The 20,681-nt window shown below is 42.7% G+C and overlaps 1 protein-coding gene across 3 annotated transcripts in view; it reads left to right on the top strand.

Moving 5' to 3' along the window:
* The window catches only part of UBE2Q2 (ubiquitin conjugating enzyme E2 Q2), a 36,363-nt gene extending 17,893 nt beyond the window's left edge, over positions 1–18,470 (top strand). For 2 of the 3 annotated variants that reach the window (XM_037155926.2, XM_053658895.1), the window contains exons 4-13: positions 380–436; positions 1,857–1,997; positions 4,280–4,364; positions 6,634–6,694; positions 7,955–8,045; positions 10,425–10,483; positions 11,861–11,909; positions 12,352–12,447; positions 15,075–15,141; positions 17,659–18,470. In XM_037155926.2, the coding sequence (XP_037011821.1) occupies positions 380–436; positions 1,857–1,997; positions 4,280–4,364; positions 6,634–6,694; positions 7,955–8,045; positions 10,425–10,483; positions 11,861–11,909; positions 12,352–12,447; positions 15,075–15,141; positions 17,659–17,690 (738 nt within the window). In that variant the 3' untranslated portion in view covers positions 17,691–18,470. The remainder of the gene's footprint in view (positions 1–379; positions 437–1,856; positions 1,998–4,279; positions 4,365–6,633; positions 6,695–7,954; positions 8,046–10,424; positions 10,484–11,860; positions 11,910–12,351; positions 12,448–15,074; positions 15,142–17,658) is intronic. The other variant, XM_053658896.1, reaches the window with a different exon arrangement.
* The last annotated feature ends 2,211 nt before the right edge of the window (positions 18,471–20,681 follow it).

Consider the following 20,681-nt stretch of genomic DNA (forward strand, 5'->3'; position numbering starts at 1 on the left):
AAAGTCGAAAAGGCAGATATTTTAAGGAATCGTGGTTTAGGGTATTTATTTCCAGTGAAAGAAGCCGTTGACTTTATACACATGGCTTTCTATGTAAAACATTCTTTTCATTTTAAATTAGAATGTCTTTAAATTTTTTCAAGTTGCTTTATATTTGATTAATTGCCTTTGTTATTCCTAATACATCTATTAAGTTGAATTGTTCAAAATGTCTCTTTTTAAAAAGCGATAAATATTTGTCAAATCCAAGCTGGATTTAAAAGTCAGTGTGTACGCTGTAGTCAGCTCTCTGTGAGCAGGGCCGCAGCGACTGGTGCCCGAGGACCTCGCGGCGCGCTGTCGGCTCAGTGTCACCCCACAAATGCTCCTTCCTTTTCAGAATGGGACAACAGAAGAAGTGACTTCGGAAGAGGAAGAAGAGGAAGAGATGGGTGAAGTAGGTATTTTATATAAGAACAACATTTTGTAAATATCTTCATTTTCGAAAATGTTACCAATTCCTCTCATCTCTTACAAACCAGTGTTAGTGTGGAATAATGAAAACCACAGAGTATTTGGAATTGATACAACTTCTAAACTCTGGTCTTACCTTTAATATAGGCTTTTGAGCAAATTGCTTATCTGAGGTCTTAAATTTGACTTTCTGGAAAATAAGAGCTCTTAACAGTTAGCACTAGAATTATATTTACATTTCATAGTAATCAATACTTAATGTATTTTTGTTTAAGGAGAAGAACTACTAAGTGTCAGAAGTTCTGTGTTTGAATAAAAGAATTAGAAAACATTCAGGAACCACTTGCTAGAAATGATAGAACTATCTCAGGTTGGAAAATGATCAAAGACTTTTGTGAGCAAATTCCAAAGGCGTGGAGCTTCGGCCAGTGTATTTGCTTGTCACTGAGAGGATCTTGGAGGTTTCCAGGCTTGAAGCTTGTGCTTAAAAGGCTTCGGAGGAGTCAGCTTAGAGTGGTTGAAAAGAAGATTTTCTAGGCAACTAATATAATGTGGTTAAAAGGGCCCAGAACTACCCCGGGCATCAGTGTGTTTGGGGACACTGGACGCTGTCCTTTTGGGAAGAAACATGGGTCGATGTGTTGGAGTCATGGGAAAGCAAGGGGAGTTGGCTAGAAAAGGCAGAGGGCTAGAAGTGCTGAATTTAAGGCAAAATGTTTTCTGTTTGGTGTGATTGTTAATAAGAAGGCTTTATGTGGAAAATGGTGGGCGGAGGATATTGATTTTAAAAGATGGTAATGATGAGTTTTGTTGTGAGCTGGTTAACACTCAGGTGCAGAGGCTCGGGGGATAGGAATGTGGCAGAGGGTCAAGTGCAGGAGGAGATTCAGGCTCTGGGCCTCGGTGGGAACTCGGAAAACAAGTGTCCGATGGCAGATCGGGCAGAGAGGAGCAGACCAGGGGAAGGTCTGGGTGAGGACAGAATGTAGTGGGGGGCGAGGGGGTGGAGACCCGGGGGAAAGAGCAGTGGGTCTGGGTGGAGGTGGTCACCGACATGTCCAGACCCTGCAGTGAGTCGGTCTGCTGGAGCGCAGTTCCCAGAACGAAGTTTGAACAGTTAAGTTTCTTAATGTATTTATTGGTGTTAAACTGTCTCAAACCCCCTCTTCATAGGAGATGTAAAAGTTGGCTTATTTGCTAATAGCTATTAAATGTGCTTTACTCCGATTCTAATGTAGTTTTAAAACAAAATATAAGATATAGACAGAAAGAACCTTATCAATGGAATGTGAAGGCCTCTCAACCAATACATGTGTTCACTCCTTTCAGTTCCCCCTTGAGTCAGGAATGATTTAACTTTCGGCATAAGTTTGAATAAGCTACTATGTTTCTAATTTTCATAGGATATAGAAGACTTGGATCACTATGAGATGAAGGAAGAGGAGCCTATTAGTGGGAAAAAGTCAGAGGATGAAGGAATTGAAAAGGAAAATTTGGCAATACTAGAGAAAATTAGGAAGACTCAAAGGCAAGACCACCTGAACGTATGTGTGACTATCCAGACCCCGAACTTGCGTGTGTAGTAAAGTAACCATAGGCGGTAGTGTGAGCGCGGGACGTTCGCCGGGACGCCAGCCTCGGCCACCCTTCTGCCTCCTGGCCTTGTCAGTGACTCAGCCGTGGGTTTGGTTGCCCTTATGCCGTTGTTTATTTATTGATTGATTTATTGACGTACGTACGTTCGTCACCTGTTGATAGCCACTGTCCACCCTGTTCCTCTGCTTTCTGCAGCCTGGATCCCCCCCTGCGTTTGCCTGTTTCCAGCTGTTTATGCTGCTGCCCCCACTGCCCCTCCCCGCACGGGGTCTGTGAATTTCAGTGAGTCTCTGCTCTCTGTGGCCCTGCCCGTCTGCTCTGTCCCGGCCGAATCAAAAGTAGTTTTTTTTGTTTTTTTTTTTAACATAACACCTCTTTGATGTGAAGCAGCCTGGGGAGTGAAGTGAACCCTCCAGCGACAGACACCCCTGCCTGGCTTCGGTTTCCTCAACTCTAAAATGTGGACCGGGCGAACCTTCGGATGGTTGCTCTGAAGAGGGAATGAGATCGTGTCTTTAAAATGCTCAGAGTAGGGAAACACCAGTGAGAGTCCAGCTGTTTGTCTGAACACTTCCTGCTTACTTAGTGCCTGATATTAATTAGACTTACTTATTCACCCCATGAAATCCGAGGACCCTTCCTCGATTGTTCCAGTCTGAACATTAGAGTCTGCACCACTGCGAGTCACTGCACACCTGCGCCCGACAGACCCTGCCGAGACGTCGCCCTAGAACCTGCCGCCACTGCGTGCAGAGTCCCTGCTGGTCCCCAGACGAGGCCCTGGGGCGAAGCCAGTTCAGTGAAGGATTTGGGGTTGCCCATCAAGAAAGTAGTGGCTTTGTAACCCCAAACAACCCCAACGAGTGGTGCCGCCACTGACAGCATTGTATCTGAATATTTTTCAAAGCAAAAGGCATCCTACATGTTTTTGTCTTGTGATGAATGATTCCATTCATGCTCGGTCTTAGGACAAGATATTGGTGCTTTTTCATTTTAGAGACATTCCAACACTGAAAAGAGCTGAAGCCAGTTGCGTGGAGGTGAACCTATTTCTCAGCTTCTTCCCTTGCAAAGTAGACCTTCAGTGTGATGTTGCTGCTCATGGTGATGAGTGGGACTCAGGCGAGGGGCACTGCGCTCCCACCAGAAAGGCCAAAATCCGGACACTGACAGTGCCTGCTGCTGGGGGCGCAGCGGGGTGCAGGCTTCCTTGGAAGACCGTGTGGCAGATTCCTACAAAACTAAACACAGTTTTTCCAAATGATCCAGCAGTTGTGCGCCTTCGTATTTATCCAAAAGAGTGAAAACTTACGTCTGCACAAAAACCCACACACAAACATTTAAAACAATTTTATTTACAATTCCCCAAACTTGGGAGCAGCCGAGGTATCATTTAGTAGGTGAATGGAAAGGTGAGCTGTGGCCTGTGAATGCTGTGCAGTGCTGAAGAGAAATGAGCTGTCCAGACGTAAAGAGATAGAGAGGAAGCTTACTGCCGAGGAAAGAAGCCAATGTGGAAAAGCTCCTTCTGTAGGATGCCAGCTCTGTGACACTCTGGCAGAGGCAAAACCGTGCAGAGAGTGACATGATCAGTGGTCACCAAGTTTTGGGGAGGGGAAGGATGAATAGGGGGAGCACAGCGGATTTTTAGGGCCGTGGAACTACTCTGTACTGTGATGGCGGAGGCATGTCCGCAAACATTTGTTCAGACGCACAGGGTGCCCAGTGCCAGAAGTGCCCCCTGAGGTGAATTAGGATTGCGGGTAAAAGCTGCGTGTCAGCGCAGCTCTGCCAGCTGTGAGCAGCGCACCTTCGGATAAGGGAGGCCTGCACGTGGGGCGGTTGTACAGGAACCCTCTATCTTCCTGTCAGTTCTGCTGTGAAGCTGAAACTGCTCTGAAAAATAAATTCTTAAATTAAATTAAAAAGTGGCAGAATTTGAAGTAGATACATGCAGAGTCCTAGGCTATTGCAAGGGCCATAGTGATGTAAGACATATTGGCTCGGCTTTTTTTTCCAGGTGATAAGAAATAGCAAATGAACCAATTTTATTGTCCTGTTGAAATTTCATAATCTTCTATTTAATTTAATTAGCTTTTTTTGCTTGTTAAAATGTTAAGTGGTGATCCATGTGAAGAGTCTCATTGTAACGTTTATTTCGGGTTCCTATATCAGAAACCCCAAGCCCCCAGCCTCTGCGGCCAGGTAAAGAGCGCGCTCTGTGTTTCAGGGCGCCGTGTCCGGGTCTGTGCAAGCCTCCGACAGGCTCATGAAGGAGCTCAGGGACATATACCGGTCGCAGAGTTACAAAGCAGGTGAGCGCCTCTGCATCTTGTCACCTCAGCTGTCTGCATGCACTTCATTTTCCAGGTAGTAAGCTTCATTTCTCACACCAAAACTGGGCAAAACCAGAGGTACTTATGGGCTTCAGTCAAGGGGTGGGAAACGCACCTGTGATCAGAGTCATCAGAAGCTGTGGGGGTAAAATAGGGCGAGCTTCCAGTAGCCCCCACCTGTGGTCTGAAAGTATTCAATGGAAAATTCCGGAAGTAATTCGTAAGTTTTAAATTGCACACTGATCTGAGCAGCGCGATGAAACCTCGCACCAGCCCTCCTCCGTCCAGCCCTGGGCCTGCAGCATCCCTTCATCCTGCGTGCCCGCGCCAGGTGTACTTCCGGCCCTCTGCTCACCTGTGGCCATTCTGGTTGTCAGATCAGTGCCCAGACAGATGGAGCATGTACGGAACTTTTGTTACCACATAGTGCTATAATTGTTCTATGTTATTTTTACTTCTTGGGTTTTGTTTCTGTGCCTTGCTTATAAATTAAACTTTATTGTAGGTAGGTACACACAGGAAGAATCAGCACATGCCAGGTTCAGTGCTGCCTGTGGCTCAGGCACCCACTGGGGGCTCGGAATGTATGTCACTCAGATAAGGGGGATACTGCCCTTGCTTTTTGGATTTTTAAACATTGTTTTTATGGATACACCATGTCTTTGTCTTTTTGCTGATGGAGATTAACTGTTATGTGAAAAAGTACAGGTTTTACTGTTTTGGAAACAAAATACGATGAAAATATTTTGTTTGAGTCAGAATCTATTGCCTAGTTGATTTTTGATTTATTATGGTTTCTTCAGAACAACACAATCAGCTCTTATGGTAGAGATAGTTAATGGTACTACTTTGAAAATAGGTGTGTGTGTGTGTTTTAATTTTGTAGCGTGACTTCAGAGTGCTCTCTCTTACCCAGACAGGAAGATTTATATGTGGTAGAATTGTACACCTTGCACCTGTATAATTTTTAACAAATGTAAACCCAATAAACTTTTTAAAGGCTTAAATATTGTGGAATCTCTATAATTGAAGTAAAATTGTTACAGAGATTCTAAACAGTATTAAATAAGAGAAAGAGCCAAACTTTAATTTTTTTGAAAAGGTAGCATTATGCTCCATTCGGAAATTCTCAGAGTAATTAAATGTACATTGTTAGACCTTACTTAAGAGAAAAACAAAAAACAAGCAAAAAAAAAAAAACCCTCTGCTTTATAAAGTACAAGATAAGGCAAACTTGTCTCTGAGTAATTAGAAGGTTTGATGTGTACTAATACTTTTTCTTACGAGAAGTCTAAAAGTTTATCTGTAAAAACCTAATAGCATACAGTTAAATATTTGAATAATGGTTTATTTTTAAAAGTTAAATAATCACTTGTCTTTACAGCATTGTTTGTAGTTGCAAAAAATATATAGAATAAATAATCAGATACAGGGTGGAATTGATTAAATGGTGATATGTCCATGAAATAAATGACTATAGAATTAGTAAGAAAACTGACAATAGATTTATATTATATATATTAAGTTGGAAATATGCCCCAGAAGTTGACAAAAGATGCTAAAACTATGCATTAGAGGGATTCCATTTTTATAGAAATGTTTGCATGGCATGGATAAGAAGTCTTTTTTTAATATTTAATCTTTATAATATATTTGTCCATTACTATTTAGGCCCTTACACCACCCATTCCTCCAGCAATCACCACACTGTTGTCAACAAAAAGTCTTAAGTAAGCCCTGGCTGGTGTAGCTCAGTGGATTGAGCATGGGCCTGCGAACCAGATAATTGCTGTTCGATTCCCAGTTAGGACACATGCCTGGGTTGCAGACCAGTTCCCTGCAGGCCAATTCCCAGCAGGGGACGCACGAAAGGCAACCATACATTGATGTTTCTCTCCCTCTCCCCTTCCCCTCTAAAGATAAATAAATAAAATCTTTAAAAAAAAAAAGTCTTAAGTATACATGATTTCGCATAAGTTTTTTCTTCCCCTCACAGTTAACGGTAAATAGTTTTTCAATCGATAAAGAAGCCTCTTCATTCATTAGTGAGTCACCTGTGAGGGGCATGAGATACTGAGCACCCTCCCCAAATACTTATAACACTCACAACGTAGCTTAGTTCAGTGTTGCAATGGCAATATTTTTAGGGTGGTTTGGGGGTGGGGAGGGACTATTTAGTGTATCATTTACACCAGAACAGTCTGTAAGATCAAAGGAAGAGCAGCTAACACAGGTCGTGTCTTTGCAGGGATTTACTCCGTGGAACTCATAAATGACAGTTTGTACGATTGGCATGTGAAGCTGCAGAAGTAAGTGGCTTTTTTTCTGTCGAGCCTCCCTTTGTACTGGTGATAATGGCAGACTCTCGCAGTGGGAATTTTCCTTCTGAATTTGATACCTTTATAGCCGTAGCTGTTCCTCAAAATGTTAGACCCTGTTTCTGGATAGTGTTCAGGGCTTTGAAACGAGCTGTTTCCTAGGCTTCGTGGTAAATGCAGGGAGAAAGGAGAAAGGGAGGACCAGCTGTGGGATGAAGTGTGCTCGTAGGGTCAGTGGGACGGGCATGGACTGTGCACTGACGCACGGTTAGGAGCCTGGAGAGACTGCCTGTGACAGCCAGCTGTGGACAGTCTCCACACGTGGGGTGGCCAAAAAGTCCGTGTGGTTTTCTCCGTAAAATAAGGGCACAGTTTTTGTTTCCACTAGTAACTTCATTGATTTCGATATTTCGAGTATGCTGGCTATCTTCTGCGTGGTAGGATGTTGATTATTCTCAATTACTGTCTCGGTCTGGCTGCTGACAACTTCAGCTGGTCCACCCGGCTAGCCGTGGAGCATCATCCAGGGAGACATCTCCAGGATGAAGCTTCACAAACCACTTCTGACACGTTTGCTTAGTCACAGCACCTTCTCCATACACTGCACAAATCTTTTTTCATGTTTCAGTTACATTTTTACCTTCCTTGAAATGATAAAGCATAATATGCTGAAAATGTTATTTATTTTTTCTGTCTTTTTCAATATTAAAATGGCTGTACAAAAATTCACTAATTTTGGTAAATTTTTTAAAATACAAGCTGATATTAACAAAATTGTTTTCATTGGAACAACAAAATTGTTTCCAATGAGGTTGAAGTCAACAACACAATGTAACAAGATTTTTTGGAAAGAAATTAAAGACAACTAAGCACTACGGGAGCCATCTTACAAAAAAACAAAAACAAAAAAAAAAACAAACTTTTTGGCCAACCCAATGTAAGGAACATTTCTTAGAGATTTCACTTCTCTGGTCTGGTCCATGGTGAATTTATCTCCCTGAACCCCTTATCTAATAATGCAGTGTTAGAGAAAGAGAATAAATCTGTTTTTGAGTCCCTGAGAAAATCATGTACATATGGTCATTTCCTCTAGAATGTCTGCTAACTTTGAATCCCCTTAGGAGAATAGATTTAGAGTCCTGTGATCTTTGTTTGAACATTTAATCCCAAAGAGTTAGAGGCTATATATAGTACTTTGTTTTTCCATAGAACAGCTTTAGAACTTGTCTAAGGCTCTTTTTTAATCCTCAGGGTTGATCCCGATAGTCCTTTGCACAGTGATCTTCAGATCTTAAAAGAAAAAGAAGGCATAGAATATATTTTGCTTAACTTCTCTTTTAAGGTAAGAAAATTGTGATGGGATGCCATATGCTTCTAGTGGGAATGTAGATTTCCGAGCAGTTGCTTTGGCAAACAGTTCGGTATTGCTTGGTGCAGCTCCCTGTGGCTCCGAAGTCTCCAGGTGCTCGCCCTGCAGTTAGGAGTTCCCAGGGCACAGCAGCCCCCAGGAGGGAGGAGAACTGTGGTCTTCCTGAAGCTGTGGTCTTCCTGAATAGAGCTGTGGGCCACAAGACAGAAATACAAGTCTGTGACTCAGAAATACAATGCTGAGCAACAGAAGCACATTTTGTGCGATTTCATGTCTATGGAACTAAAAAACAGGTCAAACTAAATTATGTTGTTTAGGGCGTGGATTCTCAGTGGACGCATTATCACCCCTTGGGATGGGGTGAAAATTGGTCCTTTGAGTGATATAAACATAGATATTGCCATGGGGGTTTTAAATCTTTTGTTTAAAATAAACCTAGGAAGTGTTTCTAAGGAGTTGTGTTTGGATTATGTGGTGCTTCCTTCTGACCTGCTGTTTTAGATCGAGAGGAAAAGCGTATGCAGCCGACCTGAGCTGTCAGAAATGTGCTTTCTATCTTCTTCTCCTGTCAGGGTTGAATTTTCACAGTTTGTAGGTTCCGCAGAATCTGTTTAAGGGTGGTCACAAGTAGGGAGTGAAAGTAAGTTGCTGGAATTATGCTGCTGCTTCCCTCAGTTGAAACCATTGTTGTGTTCCTTGGCAGTAACTGGGTCAAACAAATACTTTCTTAGCTAGCTCCCTTTCTCTCCAGTCGCTTCTTTAAGATGCATTAGTTATTTCCTTACCCCCTTTTATTTGAACATAGAAATGGGAGGTAATTTCTCTTAGACTTGTGGACACACCTTTCTTAGAGGGGACGTGCTGTCTGCCTGCCCCACGGCTGTTGACAAGTGAGGGGAGACTGACCTCTGACCCTCGGCCTCCTCAGCTCCCACCTGGGCTTCCGTTCATTATTAGAAAAGGCTCTTGTTCTTCTGTTTCCAGGACTCAAGACTTGTGTTGGGTAGCCTCGGAATTAGCTGCATTTTCTTGTCCCTCATCTTCTCTTCCTATATTTTTATCAGGTCTGGTGATCTTTCTGTTTAATTGGAGCACTCAGTCTGTTTGCAGTCAGTGTTCCGATACCTGTGCTGAAATCTATCTTGTAGACGCGTTCTGTGGCCTTCTTACTCCTTGCTCTTTTTCTCATTCTCTTGGATATTTTTTCTTGATTGCTCCAGTTTCCCAGCTCTGTTAGCGTGGTACTCGCACAGTCTTCTCTTCTGGGTTCTGCATATGAGAAGCCTTTTCAGTACATTCCTCTATGTCTTGTGTTCTGCCCTTTTTTATCTCTCCAGGCTTTATTCTGGATGTTTTTTTGCCCTATTTTTCAGTACACCGAATTTCTCTCCCACTAAGTCTCCACTCTGTTTAAACCCATTAAGTTATTAATTTTAGTTACTATATTTCTAAATTTCAGAATTTCTGGTAGTTTATTTTTATAATTGTATTTCTCTGCCAGGATTTTCAGTCTTCTTTTTGCTTGCACATACTCAGCATTAGTTATTTCAAAATCTATGTCTGATAACTCTGTTGTCTTGACCCTTTGTGCTTTGGGGTCTGTTTGTTTCTTGCTTTGACTACGTTTAGTGATGAGCATTATGTATGAAAGACTTGAGAGCTGAGTTGAGGCCTTGGGTGACACTCTGCTCCAGAGAGGATGCATGCCTACCCTGTTAGGGGCTTGGGCACCAGCGGCCAGGGTCACTGAGGCTGTTGGGCATTGAGATGATGTAAAGCTGGGCCTCATTCCCGGTCTGCCAGGGGCCGGGCCACCGTGTGAGGGCCCGGCAGGGCCTGTTCTCAGAGGGCCCTAAGCTCCAAGTTTTCCTGCCTCCCCAGTGAGCCTGTGAGTCCCATTCAGCTTGTCAGCGTTTTTCCTTTCTCTTCTGTAATGGAAAGAAAACCCAAGGGGTAAAACGGGTCCTGCTGTCTAGAGTTCCTTTTTCTTCTTGATCTTAGCTCTGCAGTGATTGGCCCTTTGTCCACCTTTTCTAGTTCTTAGCCGGGGGGCTGATCCAACATACCTCCTCATTGCCAGACTGTCCCTCCATGTGGCCGTGTGGCAGGGGGACCCTTTGTGCACATTTCCCAAGTTTACTAAAGCACTGCTCTGTTTGGGCAGGATCCTAACTTCATTTGTATTTACTTTCATTTTTACGCCATTTTATTTTTGGTACTATTTTTACTTTTATGACCCTCATTCATCATCAGACAATAAATGTACATGTTCTTTATAGACTAAAAGCTACTAAATAACATAGTATTGAGGATGTTCTTAAAATTAATTAAATTTGCTCATTTTCTTTTCAGGATAACTTTCCGTTTGACCCTCCATTTGTTCGAGTGGTATTACCCGTTCTCTCTGGAGGGTGAGTTGCCATGACTTTTTCCGGGACATTGCTCGCCAGGGTCTTTGGGGGGCTAGTTAAGTGCCAGGGGGCCTGGAGCCCTCGGCCTTCCTGGCGTTTCTGACCGAGTAGCTCTGAGGTGAAGCTGATGTTGCTAATCTGAGACTGCAGTGTCAGAACCAGTGGGATGAACCATTATGTTGTTTACAGGTAGTTTTTAGTGGTGCCTGTTTGTATATATTTCACCATTAGAAACCAAATGTATGTAAAATATACATTGTAATTGGCTCTTCAGAGACAATTAGGACTGGGGGAGACCCCGGGAGAAATCGCAGGCAGCCTCACAGACCTGTGGAGCTGGCTGCCGACTTCCTTGTAAAGGCGGTGGTCACAGTCTGGCGGAATCAAATGGTGGCTCTGTGCATTTTCACTGAACCTTGGGAAAGACCAGACTTTTGTACGAGGCCGGTTATGAAGTGTCCTGTGGACCCTCAGAGTAGGAGCGACTGAGCTACTTTGGGAGTTCTAGGACACTCAGCTGACCAGTTCCACTTTGGGAGATAATCCATTTATGAGTAAAGTCCAAAAATATTCACTCTTTCCTTTGATCACCTCAATGGTTGATACGGTTTCACTGAGATTAAAAAAAAGAGGGTGGCACCCTGGCCGGTAGCTCAGTTGGTTGGAGCATCGTCCCTGTACGCCAGGCTCGAGGGCCGGTCTCCTGGCTCACGCAGCAGTCAGCTGGTGAGTGCGTCAGTGCGTGGGACACCCAGCTGGTATTTACCCTTCTCTAAAATTGATGAATGAAAAAATAAAAATAATAATAAAATGGGGGAGGGAGCTGGTGGTGGAAGAGAGTATAAGGAGGATAAATGGTAATAGAAAAAATATAATAAAAATAAACTATTAAAAAATAAGGTGACTACAAATGATTAAGGCAAGGGTTTGGGAAAATTATGTAAATTCAGGATAAATGTATAGAAATACTTTTATGAGATCATTTTGAAATCTGATACAAACTTGGCCAGCATAGACTTTTCACATTTTCGCTGTGAGAAATGAGAAGACTATTAAGATTTTACGTTTTTAAACAGTTTACGGCCTGGTTGTGGAGACACACACACCGAGGCGGGAAGGCAGCCGTCCCAGCCGTCCCTGCGGCACCACAGGGTTGGGGGGGGGCGCATTCCGTGGTGCCCGCGGGCCCCGAACTGCAGGGACACTCAGGTTCCTCACACGGTCCTGCCACCCTGACAGCAGTTTCTGTTTGTCCATTGTCTTCTGACCTTCCCACGTATGCGTATTTTCTTACTGATGGTACTTTGAACATTAAGAATGTTCGTGTTGAACTTAACTGAAACTGAGAATTCTGTGTGATTTCTGTTTTCTTTTAAGGTACGTGTTAGGGGGCGGTGCGCTATGTATGGAACTTCTCACGAAACAGGTGAGTCTCCTCCTGTGGTGCTCATGGCTCCAGCCTCCACGGCGTCTGTTTGTGTGACGTAGACTCTGAGCATTCAGCCCTGTTGCAAAAGCACCTACTTTAAAAAATTTTTTTAAGTTTTCTTTTAATAGCAGCCACTTTTACTAATGAAAAATCTATGTAAGGTAGAGCAATAAAATGACATTGTACTTGGTTTTGTTATCCCTAGGATAGGAAGTAAGTAATATGTAAGGTTATAGTTGGCTCATGTTTGCATTTAAAACAGGTTTTTTTTTTGACTGTGAGATTTTGGAAATCGTTCAACTTTTCTTTTACTTCTTGACTACAAACATCTTCATATTCCTTTGCTATTGTTGAGCTGTTATGTGCCACTTTGTGAAGCTTTCCTAAGCGGGAGGCAGGAAGCTGCGTGTGTTAGAGAAGGGCTTCTGTCTTCCTCCAGGGCTGGAGCAGCGCCTACTCGATAGAGTCGGTCATCATGCAGATCAACGCCACGCTAGTCAAAGGCAAAGCCAGAGTGCAGTTTGGAGCCAATAAGGTACTTTCATTAAGAATGTCATGTCATCTGTAAGATATATTTCCTGTTATCTTTTGAGGCTTTTTCCTGTTCTTTTAGTCTTTGTTATTTTTACTACGGATAAATATATGTAATTTTAACTGTTACTGGCATGTATACACTAATAAGTAAAATATTATATGTACTTTGAAGTTTCCCCCAATTGAGATCATGTAACAATAGTTAATTCCCAGTGAGCGTTTATGTGCTATGCTCTCACCTAAACTTTTACTTGTATTAACTCTTTCAGTCCTCTTAATAACCCAAAATAGGTGTATTCTTCCTGTCCTCACTGTGTAGACGAGGACATGGAAGCCCACAGGGCTCAGGCGCCTCACCTCCGGTGACAGGTGGCAGAGTGAGGACGGGAGCCAGACAGCCCGACAGCAGTGTCGGCCGCTGAGGCCTGCCCCCGTGTCCTGTCCGTGCCGTTTGCAGACACACGAGCGGCCCAGGATGGGCTCCGAAGTCAGCATGTTTCAGGAAAATGTTAGTGGGATGGAAATCATTCTGCTCTAACAGTAAAAAAAATTGGCTCTTTCTAAAATTCTATGTGAATATTTTGTTACATGCCAATCAAAAAATGATCAATCTAAATATGTACACAGCCGTGTCCCACATCAGACCATGTGTTCACCAGACTCTCAATGCACAGAGGAAGCAAAAAATTAAAAAGACTTTTAAAAAATCATTTATTTGGGATAAAATAATAAAATAACTGATCTTTACTTTTAGCTCTTTCAACAGCCCTTTCTTTACACTGGAACAAAATACCATTTTATATAAAACCTGTTATTTATTGAACACTAGTGAATTACGGTTGCTTAACTACTTTTAACTAGCACTTCTCAGATGATTTAAATGTGACAACAGGACCATTATGTAATATGGCACCAAAATTTTATTTTTCTATGATCACTGTATAGTTCCTAAAGTAGAAAACATATACAAATCTTAAGTCATCTGTAAGTTGACTATCTAGAAACACTGTTGATATTTTGGTGTGCATCTAGTCTTTAATATTTTCTTCCTGGCATTTATTTATAAGTAACATTTGATGTTAAATTTAATTGTTTTTAAAAAAATATTTCACAGTATCACTTTCCTGAAGGAGAAAATAGAAAAGGTTTAGAACAGTGATCATTTTGAGTGATCGAGAGAACATTTTACCAATAACTTGCTGTGTAAACTGAGCTCTCTGGGCTTTTGTATTTTGATCTGAAATACAGCTGGTCTGGATATATTAATTCTCTTCCAGTTTTATAATTCCATACCAATACTCTGTCTTTGCTCATAAGTCCTCCTGGAATCAGTCAATGCCAAATAATTGCTTTAACCTTTTACATTTCCATGATTTATAGTTTTCTTAGCAAATAAATATAGCCATTTTGGATAGAATGCTATCAAGCAGCTAAAAACTGTTTGCATATTAAAGTATGTCTTAGCACATACATTTTTTAAATGAATTGTTTTGACAAAATTTGACTCTTTCATTTTCTTTACTAAGAAGACATTTGTCTGTTAAGAATATGGACACTTTGCTTGATATGAGTTTCACCTCCCAGGAATCTAAAGTTAGCAGGGAATAGTCTGAGTGTTAACTTTTAAAATACTGTCAAAATGTAAGGTGCTCAATGGTGTTTAGAAATATGCTAACATTTGTGTGTGTGTGAGACAAGGCTGCAGGCTCATTCAGACGTGCTTTTGTAAGTCAGAGCATCTCTGGAATGGTGCTCAACAAAGTGCTGAGAACTCTTGTTTCTGGCAGAGGGCATATTGGAATATTGGGGGGTGAAGTGGGCTAGAGATGGAAGTCTTTATTTACTATAAATCGCTTGTGCTCTTTGAATTTCTTCTTGCCATGTTACTATTCAAAAATATTTAAAATATTTTAAAAGCCACTATCCTCTATTGGTTGAAAGTAAATGAAAGAGTTTGCCTCCCCAAACTAGTACTAAAATTATATAAATATACTTAAGTACTGGAAAACAGTAAATTTGTCCATCAGCACACCTGAAATTTGGAGACAGTGTCTGGCTGTTGGAGCTGAGGCTTTGCCGCTCTACACAGGCAAGACTCCCTGCGGTCTGGGCTTTGGCTCCCGGGCTCAGCCCACAGGAGCCGAGGGCATGCGATGGGCAGGATGCAGCTGGCCAGGTTGGTTTTTGTTCAGTCAACACGAATTCAGCCTGTCCAAAAGCTGAATGTTTTCTGGTTTGAAGGTAACATTTTATCGGGCGTGCTTTTTTGGATACACGTTCGAAGAAAGAGTCTGAGTCCCACTTACTCCCCAGCAGCATCCAGTAACTCACTTCACGCACGTGGACAGACACTGGGTCCAGGAGCATCTGTCTGTGCTGTGCGGGTGGGCGGGGCTTACAGAGATGGACCCGAGAAGCTGTGGGGGTTTATTAGAGTGCAGGGGGGTTGTCGTGCTTCTGAAATGGTAGAGCACAATGCAAACGAGGGTATTCATGAAAAATCTTTTTGAAATGGAATGAAATTATTTCCTGTGTTCTTTTAAGCACAGTGGTAACACATCCATAAATTATTTTTCATGATTTTCATCTACTTAGAGTTTTGATTTAAAATGTATAATTCTCTTTCAGAATCAATATAATCTAGCAAGAGCCCAACAATCTTATAATTCCATTGTACAGATACACGAGAAAAATGGTATGTTTAATTCAATGCATATTTATTGCCATTTATGAAGTTTTACTGTTGATATTTATCCTGTTTTATTTTGGTTTTTGCTTTAATTTTCTATACAGTACAGTTACCACAGTCAACAAATTTAGCTTGAGGATATGCACACTGTGCTTCCTTCAAAGTCTTGGAGTCCTAAATACTTGACCTGAGACCCCTGAGTGAGATTGAAGGTTTTCGAGTAGATTGGTGAAAGCATCGCTTATTCACCTGAAATGAGAGGTGTCAGCACAGGGACTGAGAAGTGAGGTCGTTGAGGCAGCTCTGCAGGGGGTGTCCTTGTTCGTGCCGAGTGCCTGTCACCCTGGGTCCTGAGCCCACTGTTTCTGAAACACCTTCAGATCATAGATGATGGAAAGGTTTTGACAGTTGTACACATTTACCTATTCAAATCAAGTCCTGATTTCTGTGTCCACTTAGGAGTGTGTGACTTGCATATTTTTTTAAATGCTAAAATATCTTTCATAAACTTCATCGGCCTTCCGCACATTTTGCTTGTGTTCACAATGCTCGCTTTGAGTATTTGTCTCTAACAGAGAGACGTGATAAAAGTCGACTTGGAATCAGCAGACCTATTTTCAGTGACGCTTGTGTCACTCACTAGCTCTGTGGCCCTGAACAAGTCCTGTTACCCCTCCGCCTCAGGTTCCTCCTCTCTCAAACGGGCATGATGTCTGTCTTGCCAAGCTTGTGAGGGGAGAAAAGCATGCCCAGCAAGCTGTAGTGAAGTGCAGGGAGGATACTGATCTTAGTCGTGCTGGTGACAGTGAGGCTTCTTGGGTGCGGAGTAAACAAATTAATGGAAATAGAGAAGTTTTCTTTAAGGGGGTATTTACAGAACTATAACTATTCTTTACTTTGCTAGAAATGTGCTGGCTTATGACTTAACAGTAGTGCTTTGTGCTCACTTGTATTTTCATGGCAAAGGAAGCTTGTCGTGTTTCCAGTGACTGCTCACTTCTGAAGGAACCGCACAGGCAGAGCTGGGGGCGTTGGGGTTCTGATTCCAGACCTAAGCACGCAGCGAGCGGTGCTCTTTCTGCTGTGAAGCACAGCACACTGGGATCTGCATTCCAAACGGTGTTCAGGTTTCTGAAGAGGGGAGTGAGCAAACCTGAGGGCCAGACTGGATTTTCATAACAATCTTCTCCAGCCCCTAACTTAGTAGAGGCAGAAAGCCCATGAGCTGCGTCATAGCCGCACGGCTGCACCGCAGACCGCGATGCGCCTGTGCTGTTGTGGGGCAGTGTCGCACCAAACAGAACTTAGTGTCGTTTGCCCAGAGCTTAGATTACGGTTGATATTAGATATTTTTTCCTTTTAAGCATTTTAACAAATTTTATTTTTAGAGAAGGGGAAGGGAGGGAGAAACAGAGGATAGAGAAACACTAATGTGTGAGAGGTACATCAGTCGATTGCCTCTTGTGCACCCCTAGCCGAGGACTTGGCCTGAAACCCAGGCATGTGCCCTGGCCCAGAATTGAACTGGTGACCCTTTGGTTCACAGGCGGACTCTCAATCCACTGAGCCACAACAGCAAGGGCGGAATCGTATTTTTTTCTTATTTTAAAAAATTGGTTGATTGATTGATTGATTTCCAAAGTGGCACTGTAGTGTGCATTCAGAAATGATTACCGACTGTGCTGTATTTGGGAGAGCGTGGGTGGGCGTAGGTCAGCTATGTGAAAGAGTCAGAATCAGGGATGGACTCCAGTTTGTCTTCTGCTGCTGCAGGGTCTTGGGCACAGTCACCAGTGCACCTGCTGCGGTGGCCTCCTCACTGGCGAGGTGACAGCGTGGCACTGATGGCAGTCCCAGTTCCTGTCTCGAAACGCCAGGATTTTGTTTGGGCGCAGGTTGTTTTCACCAAGGTTTTCTTTTAAATTCAGAATCTAAATGGAATACGAAACCCAACTTGTAGTCTGATGTTCCACACTCATCTTCAGCCAGAGATGCTCTTAATATAGAGATCTTGTGTGGAAAACTCAAGTATAGTTTATTCATAAAAAATAACTTTAGACAGTCTCCCACTTACAATTTTTAGACTTAGGATTTTTTTGACTTTATGATGCTGTGGAAGTGATACACATTTATAGAAACTGTATTTTGGATTTGAATTCTGATCATTCCTGGGCGAGTGGTATGTGGTGTGAAACTCCCTCTCGATGCTGCACAGCAGCGGCCCAGGCAGGGATCCCGGGAGGGCAGCACCAATGCCCCAGGGCGCCCTCACTGCTCGAGATACTTCCGCCCCCTGTAGGCTGGTGCTTGCGTGACACCGCCCTCCCTCCCCTGCCTAGTCAGTCCAGAGCATCTATATTGTAAATGCATCAAATGTTTGTTACTAACACCAGTGTGAGTTTAATTTTTACAGTAGGTTTAAACATGAAAATTATCAGTAGGTAAAGTAGCTAACCTTAATAAAATGCCTTGACTCCTAGTTAAAGAATTAAGTATTTTAATTTCTTTTCCATTCTCTTTCAGGCTGGTACACCCCCCCGAAGGAAGATGGCTAAGTGTACTGACTGTCGTGTGTTTGGACCAATGTTGCTTTAAAGAAAATCTTTCCAACGAGCAGACAAGCTTTGGGTGCCCCCGTCACAGCCGTACTGAAGACGTTAGCTCATAGATATTTTAGTGGATAATCTGTCAACTGACATCCTATATAAGTTATAGCCTTCTCATTTTGCTCATTTTATTCTCTTGGACTGAGCAGTGGGGCTTCACTGTATTTTTCCTGATAAATACACACACTGGCTACTCCTGATCATCTCTTTTTCTTAAACAATGAAATCTGTTAAGCAGCAAGCCAGCATCAGGTAACTGAAGCTGTGACTTTAGGGTAACTTTTCCATAATGAGCGCGTGTGTTACCAGGACTTGCAGTATGTTGTTCCATTCAGAGCCAATAAAGGTCTATTTGCTGTTTAATATTGGTTTAGAAAATTTAAGGTCTTCAACATCATAGTAGCCTTTTCAGATTTAAACCATTTTATGATATTGCCAAAATGATGATAGGAAACCTACTCAATAAATTGTTAAATGTTTTTATGACCACGTGAAGATATGAGCTGTTTCCCGAAGATATGCTCTTACCTGAGTTGCGTTGTACTTCTCAGGCAAAGTGAAGCAGGGCTGGGCCAAGTAGGCGAGTAAGGCCTGCAGTCGTGATTTCCACTGGGGCATCGCTGTCTTGCTGGGCTGAATCTGTTTATTGGTTCAGGATGTCTTCTGAAGGTCTGCAGTATAGATCTTGAAGTTATTTAAAATACTAAGTCATTTTACATTTCCATTTTATTAACGGGATGTTGCAATCATTTGTAAACTAATACATTTATAAAGTGATTGGCACACACTTCTTGAACAAAAGCTGCACACTTAAGTACAAAAAGACACCTAATTTGGAGACTTAAAACTTTTGCTATGGTCATAACAATGGCTTTTACTTAAAGACTAATAGGAACTCTACACATGTTAATTCTTTTTATAAAACCTGACTCAAATCAGTATACCCTCCATTTTATTGCCTTACCTGAATCAGTCCTGTTTGATTGGTAATAGATTTTTGTATACCCACAATTGATTTAAAAGTAAATTCTAGTTATTAAGCACTTTTAAAATGAAATCTAGAAGCACACTTTTCTGCACAAACCAGTTACAAAGTTGAAAAGTGTTTTTCTTACGCATTTGCTTTGAGATGCAGTTTTTAACTTTGTAAACCGCATTGGAGAGATTTGGCACTTCTGCATTATCGTGTGGTTGAGAGGACAGCAGAAAGGGAGTTCCTGGTGTTCTTGTTCACGTGGTTATAGTTCTGATTGCTCAGTTGCTCGGACAAGTGACAAGGCAGGATTCTTTAAAGCATTACAGTTCCTTAAACCTAAGGCTAAATCTTGAATACATTATGGAATTCTTTAATATCCTGATGGCTAGCAGATTGACAGCTGCACATTTGGCATGCTTTGGGTTTTGTTTTTTTTTTTTTGGAGTTTATTTTTCATTGCAGATTTATTTGGCAATGTACAGTAAATTTTGTAAACTTGCATCAAGTTTATGAATAAAGAATCATTTAAAAAATAACTCTGTCATTTTCCCCTCGAGAGATACTCTTAGCTTCAGGTGTCTGTAGGTTCTATTGAGTTTCTAGAATAGGATTCTATATGGTGCGGTGGGGTGAAGAGAGACTTGAGAGGAAGAGAGCAGGTTGATTTAATGAGAGAAAGCTAGAGACCCCAGAAATGGTGTGTGTGGACATTGCATACTCAGGTCTTCCTCAACCTTTTCCCTCTCCCACACTCGTTCTGTAATAGAAACTCATGGCTGTCCCTAGGTCCCCCAGGTACAATAATCTGCTCCTTCTGGACCCATAGCCTCCTTCACACACTTGTTAACTTACCTCACAAGAAGTCCAGAGGTAGGAAAGCTCCAGGCACTGCGTCTGGGAGATTTTCCTGTGTTGGTTTCACTCTTGGATTGAAAGTTATGTCTGGACGTGCAGTCACGCTACTTCATCCAGAGGTACATAATGAGGTACATAAGGAGACACTGCCTTCCAGTGTCCCCTTAGGTCATATGAAATTTTGAGAAGCCCCCGATTTGCCCTCCCCCTACCCCCGCAAGCGTGCTGCCCCTCACTTTTCCGTGCCTGGCACTAGGGCCACCCTTAAACTAATGTGCGGTGAAAAGCATGAAAGCGTCGTGATTATTGGGGACCAGTGACTCTCAACATGCGATTTGGGGAACCTTGGGGACTCTGTGAGACCCTTTTAGGAGATTTTGAAGGTCAAAATTCTTTTGCTGATATTAAAAACATTGCCACTTTCGGTCTCCACAAGCGTACAGTGGAGTTTTCCAGAAGCCCCGTGACGCGATATTGCCATAGACTACTCAGAAGCCGATCAGCTGCCTTCTATTAAGCCAGAAATTAGAGGTTTGCAAAATATAAACATGGCACTATTCACTATTGGGGGGTTATTTTTTATGACAAATGTTATTAATGTGCAATGGATTTATTACCTTAATGTTAAAATATTTTAATATGGAACGTATGAGCAGACATAACCCACATAAACAAGGTCTTTGGGGTCATCAATATTTAAGGAGTTCTGAGGCCAGAATGTTTGAGACCCACTCGTGTAGACCAATTATTGGGGATGGAGCCAGGGCTTCGCCAGCAGGGGAGTGGCCGCAGTGGAGGTTGGGGCCAGGCGCATCTGCAGCGCTCATTTTCCCCGCACCCGGGGTTTACAGACAGAACTTGCATTGGACTCGGGGTTGGGGTTGGGAGGGGAGCCCCCGCCGCAGCCCTGGGGTGGAGGAGAACGCAGGGTGCGCCGATGCGGGGTGGGGACTGCGTGCGGTTGGTCGTCCAGCCGGGCCACGCGCGGACAGGTACGCGCCGATGCCGTCCGTTGGGTCACTGGGCTCGCAGTACTAACAGGCGTGGAAGGGCATGCATCTCTGCCTTCAGAGACTCCTGGGAGTTAGAGAAAGAGGCGGTGGCTGCGT

Source organism: Artibeus jamaicensis, unplaced genomic scaffold (genome assembly GCF_021234435.1).
Source record: "Artibeus jamaicensis isolate MK-2021 breed Jamaican fruit bat unplaced genomic scaffold, CSHL_Jam_final scaffold_612, whole genome shotgun sequence".
NCBI lineage: Eukaryota > Metazoa > Chordata > Mammalia > Chiroptera > Phyllostomidae > Artibeus > Artibeus jamaicensis.